Source organism: Myxocyprinus asiaticus, chromosome 18, assembly GCF_019703515.2.
Source record: "Myxocyprinus asiaticus isolate MX2 ecotype Aquarium Trade chromosome 18, UBuf_Myxa_2, whole genome shotgun sequence".
NCBI classification, from domain to species: domain Eukaryota; kingdom Metazoa; phylum Chordata; class Actinopteri; order Cypriniformes; family Catostomidae; genus Myxocyprinus; species Myxocyprinus asiaticus.
Window position 1 is genome coordinate 29600080 of NC_059361.1, and position 13339 is coordinate 29613418.

General features: G+C 37.8%; 1 protein-coding gene across 1 annotated transcript in view; it reads left to right on the forward strand.

The window, feature by feature from the left end:
* Positions 1 to 1263: 1263 nt before the first annotated feature.
* The window catches only part of polr3b (polymerase (RNA) III (DNA directed) polypeptide B), a 30047-nt gene continuing 17971 nt past the window's right edge, over positions 1264 to 13339 (forward strand). The window contains exons 1-12 of the mRNA XM_051724641.1: positions 1264 to 1451; positions 1623 to 1655; positions 2125 to 2181; positions 2381 to 2445; positions 2548 to 2623; positions 2766 to 2866; positions 2950 to 3041; positions 3191 to 3308; positions 3497 to 3605; positions 7665 to 7787; positions 10172 to 10288; positions 10433 to 10567. Of these exons, the coding sequence (XP_051580601.1) occupies positions 1386 to 1451; positions 1623 to 1655; positions 2125 to 2181; positions 2381 to 2445; positions 2548 to 2623; positions 2766 to 2866; positions 2950 to 3041; positions 3191 to 3308; positions 3497 to 3605; positions 7665 to 7787; positions 10172 to 10288; positions 10433 to 10567 (1092 nt within the window). The 5' untranslated portion in view covers positions 1264 to 1385. The remainder of the gene's footprint in view (positions 1452 to 1622; positions 1656 to 2124; positions 2182 to 2380; positions 2446 to 2547; positions 2624 to 2765; positions 2867 to 2949; positions 3042 to 3190; positions 3309 to 3496; positions 3606 to 7664; positions 7788 to 10171; positions 10289 to 10432; positions 10568 to 13339) is intronic.

A 13339-nucleotide genomic window follows, 5' to 3' on the forward strand; every position in this document is an offset into this window, starting at 1 on the left:
TGAAAAATAACATGCAACATTATTTACATGTCTACGACAGTGCACAGCGGATTTATAGCCAATCGAAATCTGAATTTCATACTGCAAATTATCTTTACCGTAGTCATTTACTTACAAAATTACCAAGCGGGAATGTTTTTCAAAACACTGCGGGATAAAACAATTCAAATCTAAAGTGATATTTAATGACAGACTGACAAAACATTGTGTAAAATGATTAATAAAAGTACATTCATGCTTACCATTTTCTAGCGACGCATCCACTGACAGTTAGCCCGGTGAAGATTCAAAAACGTGTATGTGCAAAACTCAGATTTCTCTAACCAAGTTTCAACATAGAACAAACGTTATGATTTCGACCAAATCAGTCGGCGGTACATGTTGATGAATCAACCTCATTCCAACGTTGAATATATGTTCTATTTTCGACCTTACAACGTTCTGATGTACCAACCAAATAGTGAATGTTGATTCAACATTGAAAACTGATCGACGACTGATCCCGACCCTTACAACTAAATATAGGCGTTGAATCGACGTCTCCTTGCTATCTGAGTACCCTTTTCTTTGTAGTTATATCCAATTTTACAACTTTGTTTCCATGACAAAATGCTGTTAACCCTGTAATCCTGATAATCAACGATTGAAACAACTTTACATCTTTAATAATACATGAAGAATTAACAGATTATAAAATTACAAGCTTCACATTTCTGCTGTTAAACCCTCCAAAAACTGGCCCCAGTAAGTGTCTTACTGTAACCTCGATTTTTTTTCAAAAGGAGGGATGAGTCAAAATAATTTATTGTGGTAATCAACACTATGCATTATTATAAGTGGATGGTGACTAGGGTTAACATTCTGCATAACGTTGTTCTGCATAACAAAATCACCTCTTTCTGTGTTCCACATAAAAAAAAGTTAGTATACGATTTGAGTCTGGAGTGGCGTGAGGGCAAGTAAACCCATGCACACCAAACGCGTTTTTTATGTCTTTCTCTGTTGCGCCAGGTTTTTTTTTTTTTTTTTTTTTTTTTATGCTTTGAATGAATCAAAAAGAATTTCAGCTGTTAAAATGCGTCTTGAGACATCAGCGTTCTGTTCGTTGCGCTGCGTCTTGTTTTTTGTTTTCTGAACGATCTGAACAGCACCGTTCATTTTTGTGTGAACTGTCCCTTTAAGAACTTAAACGTTGGTGTCAGAACAATATGTGAGCACACGTTTCTGCCCGGTCTGCTTTTCACGTTACACCTCACACTTTCACATGTAGTGTTAACTTCCGTTTGTTGTGTTCTTCATCTGGACTGCGGCGTGTATAATAGTTTGCTAGATTGTATGAGATCATTCACACCCGCGGTTCATTGCCATCACAACAGATCTGAGAAATGCTGCAAGAGGAGTTTGGGGAGATGACTCCCCAGCAGCTCGCTGCTCCTGTTGACACTGTCGAGGTGAGTGAACGGTGGCATGACTGACTGCGGAGAGTGATGTCACTGTCATCGTGCTCTATCAGAGAGCCTCACTTACTCGAGATGTAAATGCCATTTATCATTGTTCTTGCGATGCGTTAATGGATAATTGGGAGACGTTGCATGGTCATTTCTCTCTTATCTGTATTGCAGGAAAAGTGGAAGCTGCTTCCAGCCTTTTTAAAGGTAATAATGCAAATGGTCATAATGATAATCATCACATCATCATGATAAATATGATCTGTCAACAGCTCTGGATAGTTGATATGTTATGTCAAGCATTGTTCTGCAGTATGAATAAAATAAAATAAAAAAATAATATTAATAATTATACAGTACATGACATGCAGTGTTTATGACCTCATATAAATTGATTGAGAGACTACATGGACAATATTTGGACTTTAAAATTTGTTTTTACATCACAAGACTATTATGGGAACTGCAAAATAGATATACACTTTCCCTCATTCATATAGAATTAAAAAAATAGCTATATCACAAAAAAGGGTTCAGAAAAAATAACTACCCTTATGCATGCTCTTCTGTGCACTGTCCATTCAGTCTTGTCGTGCATCAAAATTAATGTTGCTTTAGTGGATTTGCAGATCAAAATTTTGTATTCATAATATTGAATAAAATATTTTTTTTCTAGGTTAAAGGTTTAGTAAAGCAGCACATTGATTCCTTCAATTACTTCATCAATGTAGAGGTTTGTAGATTTTTTATTTTTTTTTAAAGAACTGTAACACATTATGTTAAACAGCTTTTTACACATTTTCTAAATGCAATAAACTTCTTGTCCATTATGGTTTCGGTGACAGACAACGAACTTTTTTGTACCCACAACGTTAAAGTACATGGACAAAATGGTTTTGTAGATTCATCCTAATGTCTGCTAATCCTTGCAGATAAAAAAGATCATGAAGGCTAATGAAAAGATCACAAGTGATGCTGACCCGATGTGGTATCTGAAGTGAGGATGCTGTTCAAATAGACTTGTATTCAAATAGATAAAAGCCTTAAAAATGTATTTAAAAAAATTAAACATTTGGTCACATATATCATCCATCCATAGATACCTCAATATCTACGTTGGCATGCCTGATGTAGAAGAAAGCTTCAATGTAACTAGACCAGTGTCACCACATGAGGTAAACTCTCTGTGGCCTAATGGCTGCAATGATGCTATTTAACTTAATGTAAAATTGTAAGTCCTCTGAAAGAAGAAGAAGAAAAAAAGGAAACTGGGTCCAAACAGTGCACTTTGCTCATTGTCATATTTTGTACTTCAAGTGTCGTCTAAGAGACATGACATACTCTGCTCCCATCACTGTGGATATTGAATACACCAGAGGCAGCCAGAGAATCATCCGGAATGCCCTTCCCATTGGAAGGTACTTCTGTTTGGGCTGAAAGCCTTGCTTCCTTTGCCCCAGGAATACAAAAATAAATATACACCTATGTATTCTTTTTTTAGGATGCCAATAATGCTGCGAAGCTCCAATTGTGTCTTGACAGGAAAGACCCCCATGGAGTTTTCTAAGCTAAATGAATGCCCTCTAGATCCAGGTAGATTATCACACAGCCTCTCAGACTGTCTCAGTGACATTTAATTGTTTATCTAATGAGACATTGTTTCAAGCAGATCATTTCAAATGAGCGGGAGCAGGGCGCGGCATATGTTTTCCTCAAATGTTAATAGGTTTGTCTCTGTGCAGGTGGTTATTTCATTGTTAAAGGGCAAGAAAAGGTCATTCTTATTCAGGAGCAGTTGTCCAAGAACCGCATCATTGTTGAGCAAGATCGCAAGGGTGCCGTGGGAGCTTCCGTCACCAGGTGCTGGAATTGGCTTTTCTAAAATAGTAATAAACTAGAGCCTATCCAAGCCTAAAGTCTAAGGAGCTCAAAGTGCTTAATTCCAAACAAATGAAAATAGTTGTATTAAAAAAAACCCCTGTAATTTCACCTTTTAAAGCTCCAGCCATGTCCTCATCCATCTCCCTTTCTCTGTCTCTGGTTTGTAGCTCTACTCATGAGAAGAAGAGCAGAACCAACATGATCGTAAAACAGGGTCGTTTTTACCTGAAGCACAATACACTCTCTGAAGACGCACCCATTGCTATCATCTTTAAGGTGAGAATTTGCATTAAAGGGATAGTTCACTCAAAAATGAAAATTCTCTCATTTACTCACCCTCAGGCTATTCCAGATGTGTATGACTTTCTAATCACTGGAGTCTTATGGATTACTTTTATGTAGACTTTGTGCTTTTTGGAGCTTCAAAGATCTGGTCACCATTCACTTGCATTGTATTGACCTACAGAGCTGAGATATTCTTCTAAAAATCTTAATTTGTGTTCAGCAGAAGAAAGAAAGTCATACACATCTGGGATGACATGAGGATGAGTAAATGATGAGCGAATTTTCATTTTTGGGTGAACTATCCCTTTAAGACAATGGTAAATGAACCTCATTGTGTTGTATGAGAAATGTTTGCATTTTGGATTAGCTCATGGCAGATTTCTGTATTTAGCGATGAGGCCTGTGCTTAACCAGCAGATGGCGCACAGTGACAGTGAGAAAATGTGATGGTACTTTAGCTTTAAACAAGTATTACTAATTTGCTGGAATTTATTAGAATTGAAACTAGTTAATTGTACTTATTTAACATAGCTTTAAGTTCAAGAAAGTATTTAGGTAAGCAATAAGGAATGAATCGCCATTTTTATGCATCCATAGACTTATTGCTATGTTAAAACAGTTACTTCATAATAAATATATTAGGGGCTCAAAATTATGTTAAAACATTATTTTGTTAAGCAAATCTCATTAGAAGTCATACTTTATGACTTGTGAACTAAGGTTAATAGTTAAAAGCCTCTATGATTTCTGTGCTGCATAGGGATAGATACTGTAGATTGGTGTACATGTTTTATGTTATAGTTGTTACTATATAGTGTGTGTTTTTGCACAGCTGGAAAGCTGTATTGACCAATCAGCATCCAGAACTGTAACTATCCATTTTTTATAATGTCTGATGTCAGAGAACTTACTGTAGATATTCCTTAAAATGTGAGCAATGTATCATGACTTTGATTTACATGTAATTCTTAAACATACAAATTTAGCATTGATTATGCATTTGTTATCTGAAATGCACTATCCTTTAGGGATGTGCGGAACGACTAATTTCACTGATGTTTAAACGAAACTTTTGGAGTCGACTAGTCTAAAACGAAACCAACCTTCAGAAAACGGTCAAAAAAAATTGTTTATGCGACCATTTCAAACACTTAATCTATTCCAAATCCGATGCTAAATTCTGCTGAAAAGGTACATTTATCTGAAATGTGCTTGTCTGCATTATCATTGTACATTAGATATAGAACATGACACGCATTCATCTTTAGCGGATGCAGGTTTATTTATTGAAAACAATTTAATGAATAGTGCAGGACCAATAGCGCAATCCAAATAGCCTATTCTAAATGGAATTCACCAAGTAAAAGTTACTTAACATACTAAAACAGTCAGGACATTGTTGAAAATAATTAACAGGTAGGCTAATGTGACGCTTCTGTTCTACCCGCTCCATACGGGACTCGAACCGGCGTCACCAGCATGGGAGGCGGGTGCGCTAACAAGGAGGCTATAGCCTCTAACGTCAGTCATTAGTGCACCTCTTGAGGTCAGGAGAGTGAGGTTTATACACATTGCTCAGCTATCTATAAGCTGGCTCCCGTTACACTCACCCCCTTAAACCTCACTCCCATCCGGATCACGGCACCATTGTTACGCACCTGTTCTACCCGCTCCATACGGGACTCAAACCGGCGTCACCAGCATGGGAGGCGGGTGCGCTAACAAGGAGGCTTAAGGCTACAGCCTCTAACATCAGTCACTAGTGCACCTCTTGAGGTCAGGACAGTGAGGTTTATACACATTGCACAGCTATCTATCAGCTGGCTCCCATTACACTCACCCCCCTAAACCTCATTTCCATCCGGGTCATGGCACCATTGTTACGCTCCTGTTCTACCCGCTCCATACGGGACTTGAACCGGCATCTCCGGCATGGGATGCAGGTGCGCTAACAAGGAGGCTAAAGGCCACAGCCTCTAGCATCAGTCGCTAGTGCACCTCTTGAGGTCAGGGGAGTGAGGTTTATACACATTGCACAGCTATCTATCAGCTGGCTCCCGTTACACTAAGCCAAATCTACAAAGAGAAAAACGTGCCTGAAAAGTTGCTCGTATTTCACGACGTGCATTAGCCATTGATCTAATATGACAGCTGTTTTGTAAAGAACATTGATCAATAACAGTTACGATGTATAAAAAAAAAAAACACTATAGGACAGAAAAAATATGCCTGTGATGTAGCCTGCAATAAACCTAATGTATTCTAAACATGACGTGCACACAGAATAAAAGATAGTTTAACACGTTAAGCAGTCGGCACCTCGTTGAAAATAGCCTTCTTAATCAGCAGATAAAAAAATGGCATTCCTTGCCTAAAACAGTCATTTTCTAGGCTACTTACTCAAAAGCATAAATTTTTTGTTGAGCAAAATTAACATGTCAACATGGTCATATTTAAGGGTCAGAAAGACGGGACTTGACTCATCTGAGGTGACTATCCTGCGCTTGAGAAAGCCCAATCGGCGGGGAGTTAACTTAAGCACGCTCAGATTTAAAGAAGACTCAAATGTGAAAACATCCAACTTTCAAGCCATTCGCTTCCCGCACCACCACCAAAGTGATTTCATAGCTTCTTAACTTTGCTGAGTTTGCTTGTCTAGCGAGAGGACATTTTCCTGCGCACACTGCGAGTGAGAGAATTAAGAAGCACGCACAGCCTGAGGTGAAATGCAACATTGTATCTGCTCCTGATATCCTCTTTTTTTTTTTATTTTCTTATTTATTTTTTTTTAAATAATGTATTATTATATTTAAAATGTGTAACATTAATATGACAGTAATTTAATTGCAGCCTCTCTAAAAATATAAAGCCAAATGTAAATGTGTAAAAATGTTCAACAATTTAGTGGGGAAAAATATAAACCGACTAGTAATTCCAGTGTCGACTAGCAGCATCAGAGCCATTTAGTCGACTAGTTGACTAGTCTCGCACATCCCTACTATCCTTTATCTTTCTTTTTTACTAAGTAGATTGAAAAGTGTTTAAAAGGATAGATTCTTTTTTAAAGAGTTTTCACAGTCTGCAGCCGACAGAAATGGATATTGATTTAGTGCTCAGATCAGAGAGTCTGCTCATACTATGGCATTTGTTACCTCCAATTCCCTCATCCCATGCCTCTAAACATATGGGTGTGATTGGTTAGGGACAGGGCACAGAGTAAATCAGCTGTTGAGCTTGTTTGCTTTGCACTTGTGCATCCAGAGCGCATTCCTCCAGGATTTCCTTGCAACACTGCAGCAGTGCCAAACGGTGGAGACCTTTAAGTAGTGTTATCCACCCAGTCCTGTTCCCACAGTCCTCTATTAGCATAAATAAATTTCATAGAGCCTGTGACTCCATATTTACCACTTCAACAGAGTCATACACACAGGAATTTTTTTTGTGTTGAATACAAAGTTTACCCTATGTGAATGTCTCATTGCATTGCATTAAACACACAAAGTGCGTTTCTTATATCACTTATGAACAATATTATATCAATTGAAATGATAGTTCACACAAAAATGAAAATTCTGTTATCATTTACTCACCATCATGTTGCTTTAAACCCATATGACTTTCTTCTGTGGAAGGAAAAGAGAGAATTTTTTATGAATGTTCACACAGCTTTCTTCCATACAATGAAAGTGGATGGGGACCAGGGGCTGTCAAGCTCCAAAAATAACAAAAATTATTATAAGTAGTGCTTACAACTTGCATTGCATTCCAAGTGTTCTGAAGCCATATGATAGCTAGGAACAGACTGAAATTTAAGTTATGATTCTCACACACACGCAAATATATATATTTTGACAGTATTGCGTTGAGCCATTGTTACCATTGTATGCAATAGAGCAGCTTGCGTTCTGTGATAAATAGCTTTTTTCCACTGAAGAAAGTCAAATGGGTTTATAAAAACATGAGGTGGAGCAAATGATGACAGAATGTTCATATTTGGCTAAATCATTCCTTTATGTACCTTTTTCCCCTACTAAACATTTTGTACTCCAGGCAATGGGAGTGGAGAGTGATCAGGAGATCGTTCAGATGATTGGCACAGAGGAACATGTCATGGCTGCTTTTGCCCCCAGTTTGGAGGAGTGTCAGAAGGCACAAGTATTCACCCAAACTCAGGTACCTTTAACAATATCTGTGCCATAGTTTAAATTATGTATTTAATTGATTGTTCAGCACTGCCCATTAATTCATTATATCGCTGTGTTTTAAAATCTAGAGAGCTGCCTACTTAGGCAACATTTAAATCATAAGCATGATTTAAAGGCTATTCTAAAACAAGAAAAATTTGTTGCTTCTGAGATACCTTCTTTTGGCCAAATTCTTAGGCAGCATCATATGTTCTGTGTTCTGGCTGGTTGTTAGGTGTTGCTAGGCTTTTCTAGCTGACTGCTAGAATGTTTTGGTTTGTTGCTAGGGTGTTCTGACTGGTTGCTAGGCATTGCTATGGTCTTTAAGCAAGTTGTTAGAGTGTTGTTAGATTGAACGTTCCATTTGAACATCTCCGTCAATGGAAGTCTATGGGGTTTTTGGGGATTCTTTTGATTATCTGTTACGGGAAAACGACAAGTCTGAAGGTCTGTGTCAGATCTATTGGATGTAGCTTGAAAGCTCGAGGAGTTTCATTTAATCATTTTGGTCTTGTTTACGGATTTTAGAAAAAACCTAAACCATGTCTGTAGAATAACAGTATATTGGCCTTGTCAGTTCAACATAAATATACTTAATTCATTCAATACTGAAAAGTATCTGTTAAAAATATTTCAAGTCTATTATAAAAAAAATCGAATTTAAACTTTTTCAGTGTTAAAATACTTTCTATCCTATCTTATTATGCAGAGACTTCTATAAGTAAGCCATGCATAGGTTAATTTTCTCAAAAACTATAAACACTGTGTCTCTGTGGCACCATACAATTCCTGTGTTTGTTTTGAGTGTCCAGCTTAGACCCGCCCCAACAACGTTACTCAACCAGTAGGGGGTGGGACTGTCTGAACGTTTGTACAACAGCAGACAAACGTCATATTCGGAAAGCTGTTGTGAAAGCATTGTTTATTTTTGCAATTCCGTTCGATGGGGCTAGTGTCGCAGAAATGACATACTTCAGCTTTAAAGACATTTTTACCCAATATTTGTGTGTGCTATGTATTATTCTTTGAATAATGCTTTGTTAGCTTAGTAACATGCTAAACGCCAAACTCTGTTGGAATCAATTGTGAGTCTAGTCTCCTATGCACTACATGTGAGGAGTGCTATTTGTATTGGCTGCTGCCTCCATAAAGCCTTCTAGATCAGTCACTTATGAGATTCCATTTCAGTTAGGATGCTGCCTATGTTGGCAGTAGACCACAAAACAACTCGCTAGGTTTTGAAATGGAGCCTTTTTTTGTGCATGAAAAAACAATAACATTAATCTATAAATGTCTCTTGAAGCAATACCAAATTCATTTGTTTACATTTTTGTAAAAGATCATTCAACTGTTTGGAGCCCTTGAGGTTTAAATCCTTAAAAGCTTTCACAAACCAAGTGTCACACTTGAGTGAGTCTGTTTTTGCATCCTGAGATGCCATTTGCTGAATCTTAGATTTATTAGTCATTACAAGACCTAACAAAGGGTCAGCAAGGACCATATCTGCATCCTAGCAACCCGTGTCTGGGCAAACTTGAATGCCTGTTTACATGCCAGTGACATTGTGTGGGCCTCATCAAAGGTCCACTAATGAGCCTGTATGTGAGCACCAATTGACCAGAGCAGACCTCAATTAGATAAGATGTGTTATTAGAGAAGGAGAATTGGTCAAGAGTTGTAGCTAGGTGAAAAATGACTTGCTATGACCACTAGGGGCAGCCTTGTTTATTGCATTTACAAAAACATTTTAAGTGGATGTGCTGCTTTTATTTGAATTTATTCACTGATCTCTGAGGTGGAGTTCAGCCAGCAGAGCACATATCTCAACAAAGCAAGATGTTTGTACATTGCATCAATGCAGCTAATGAGGTTCTAACAAAATAACTTGGAAACATTTGAAGTAACTTCAGCTAAACTTTAAAAAGGTGGTAGTTGTCATTTGACTCAAACTCATTCCCTGACTCAAAGCGGGTGGTCTCAAGGAAAAGCCTAGTCTCTGTGACCTTTGACTTCTCTAGCAGAACAAGAAGCTAACTCAGGTGTATGTGTGTGTGCATATGCATGTGTCTGAGGAGAATGGAGTTCCAGTTCTCTGATGCCTCAATAGAGAGCCAGTGAACCCTGCGGTTGCTTGGTCACTCTAGATTAAACAGTCTGATTTTATAGGTTTAATTGCATTAATGGAGGCCACAAAATAAACATTATTCTTTTCCTTTTTTATATCTTGTGTATTGCCAGAGGAAACCTGTGGGGCAAAGTATTAATGCATATAAAAAATAAAGGAACTCCCAATAAGAAGATTTAAAAAGAAAATTTTAAAGGTTTCATCTTATGCTTTTATGTATGCATGTGCTTTTTTCCCTTCCCTTTCAGGCACTGAAATACATTGGAAATAAAGTGAGGCGCCAGCGCATGTGGGGCGGCCCTAAGAAAACCAAGATGGAGGAGGCCAGAGAACTGTTAGCCTCCACCATACTCACCCACGTACCTGTACGTCAATCTAAAATGAACTAAAACTTCTTCATGCTGTGATATGGCTCAGAAAGGCAATTAAAATCAGAGTATAAACCGTTTGTTTGCAGTTTGTTGGACTTGTCTCAATGGAGAGATATCTTATGTTGTTTTGTCTCCCAGGTGAAGGAATTTAACTTTCGAGCTAAGTGTATCTACCTTGCGGTGATGGTACGTAGAGTGATTCTTGCTCAAGGAGACAACAAGGTGGATGATCGAGATTACTATGGAAACAAACGTCTGGAGTTGGCTGGTCAGGTATCTTGTTTTGATTGGAATTGAAATTAACCTTTCGTGTTTGACAGATTTATGTAATCTGAATTATCATAAGTACAATGCCTATAGAAGTCATCATACCTTGTCAAAATCCTTATCATTTGTCACATTACACCCTGGAAATTTAAATAAATTAAATTAACCTTTTCCAGCTGTATTTTCACATTATAACCTTCAACATCAAAGTGAAAATAACATGCAAAAAAAATTCTGAACAAATCGTACTTTAAAAAAAAATAAGTATATAAGTGATCGCCCCCTAAGAGTTACCATTACAAACTTGCTCAGGTGCAACCAATCACCTTTCAGATCACGTACCTGGCTATTTGGCTGACATTAATTGTTGGGGGTTTGATTACTTAAGAATAAACCCGGCTGTTCCATGAGAATTCCATTACTTACAGTGCATGGTAATGATCAAAAGGCACAGGTGAGGAGAATGGTGCAAAAAGATTTGAAAGGTTTCTATCCGTCCGAGTACCATTCAGAGCATTATTAAGAAGCGAGATGCATGGCATCACCAAAACCTTGCTTAGATCGGGCTGTCCCTCCAAACTGGATGACTGTGCCAGAAGGATATTGATCAGGGAAGCTATCAAGAGACCAAAGGCAACTTTGAAGCATTTACCAGCCCTTATGGCTGAGATTGATCGGTCTGTGCATGTGACAACATTCTCCCAAGCTTTACACAAAGCTGGCCTGTATACAGGGTGGCAAGAATGAAGCCTCTTCTGAAAAAAATGTCACATTAAGTCTCGTTTGCACTGCGGAAAAACACTTGGAAGATTCTGATGCCATGTGGCAAAAGGTTTTATGGTCAGATTTGACAAAAATATAACTTTTTGGACTGAACTCCAAGCGCTATATTTGGAAAACCAAACACAGCACACCACCCAGAACATACCATACCTACTGTAAAGCATGGCGGTGGCAAAGTGATGTTTTGGGGGTATTTTCTCTTCAGCAGGGATTGAGCAATTGGTCAGGATTGAAGTGAAAATGGATGCTGCCATGTACACCTAAATTCTTGAGGAAAATTTGTGGCCCTCTGCTTGACAACTGAAGATGGGCAGGTGGTTCACTTTTCAGCATGATAATGACACTAAACACAATGGCAAAAAAACAGCACAATGGCTTAAGGAAAGGAAGGTGACCTGACCTAAATACAACAGAAAAACTAAGGATGGACTTGAAGGGAGCAGTCCATCTCTACTCACCCGGCAATTTGACTGAACTCGAACAATTCTGCAAGGGAGAATGGGCAAATATTTCCTCATCGAGGTGCGCAAAGCTAGTAGAGACATATCCAAACAGAATGATGGCTGTCATTAAAACAAAAGGTAGCTGTACCAAGTATTAATTCCAGGGGTATGATAAGTCTAGTTTTTCATCTTTTATACATTTTTGGAACAGTTTTTGTTTTCTCATTACTTGAATGTTGAAAGGCAAAATTTGAAAATAAAACTGGAAAAAAATATTTTTTTTAATGGGTTTTGATTTCATGAAAAGTCTGTAGGCACTGTATGTATAAATTATTAGCTTTTTTGCATAAATAAATGTTCAGCAACATTATGGTATTATGCCTGAGAGTACATATTCCTGAGTCCATTCCTGTAGAGTATTTATAAAGTCATTGAAAGTGTTTTTTTTTTTTTTTTTTTTTTAATAAAAAAAAAAAAAAAAATGTTAGCATATTTTTACCTTTTTATGATATGGCAAGGTTAGTTCAGGATTTCAAATGGAATTATCCCAAGAAATACAATTATAAATGTATAATTATACAAATTCATATTTTATTTCTTGATGGCCATTTTATGTCTTAACAGACAGTATTTTTGTAGGTATCTGGTGCAGTTAGCACAGACTGTATGTACCAGACTTATTGAGCTGTGCAGCTCATGTTGCAGTTTTATTCTGGCCTGCATCATGCCCCAATCCCATTCCTTTTCTCTCATAATGTTCTGTTTCATCTCTACTATCTATCAATAAAAGTGAGGGTCCCACTTTACATTAGGTGTCTTTAACTGCTATTTACTGAAGCATTTGATACAATGTACTTATTATGTACATACATATTATTATTGCATTGTACTTACATTTAAAGTACCTGCATTTAATTACATTTGCAGTTACACTTTAAACCTTACCCTACCCCAACCCTTACCCTGAAACGTAACTCTAACCCTGACCCTAACCCTTCTTCTAAACCTACCTGTACCTTAACCTCACTAGCAGCAAATGTCTCACTTGTGAGAATTTTGCAGAACAACATGTAGTTACCAAAGTTGTAGTTGTAGTGTGACCAAAGTGACAAAAAGTACCCCCTCCCCCACGCCATCAGTGGCATGTCCTGCACAGTCAGTCAAACCTCATCTGTTTCTAACTTGCTTTACTCTCAGCAAGATTTCACACAGCAAATATAAATGAAAGTTAAAATCATTAAATATTCAGTTTAGAGGAAAGTGTGTACTGTCACTCTCCAATTCATCCATCAGGCTCCTCGATCCATCTCTCCTTTTCATTCACAGCCCCTCTAATTCTGTTATGAATGACTGACAGCTCCTTCAAGCTCAGAGCATTAATTATGATAATAATGTTTATTTATCTGTGTTTGTCCTGTGTGCCACAGCCAGCCTCTTTTGAGATTGTTGGCACTGTACACTCAATTTTATTTTACCTCCTGCGTATGGTCACTGTCTCACATGTTTTTTTTTAGACCTCCCTCACAGGCTCTTGTCTAACTGATCTTTCTTT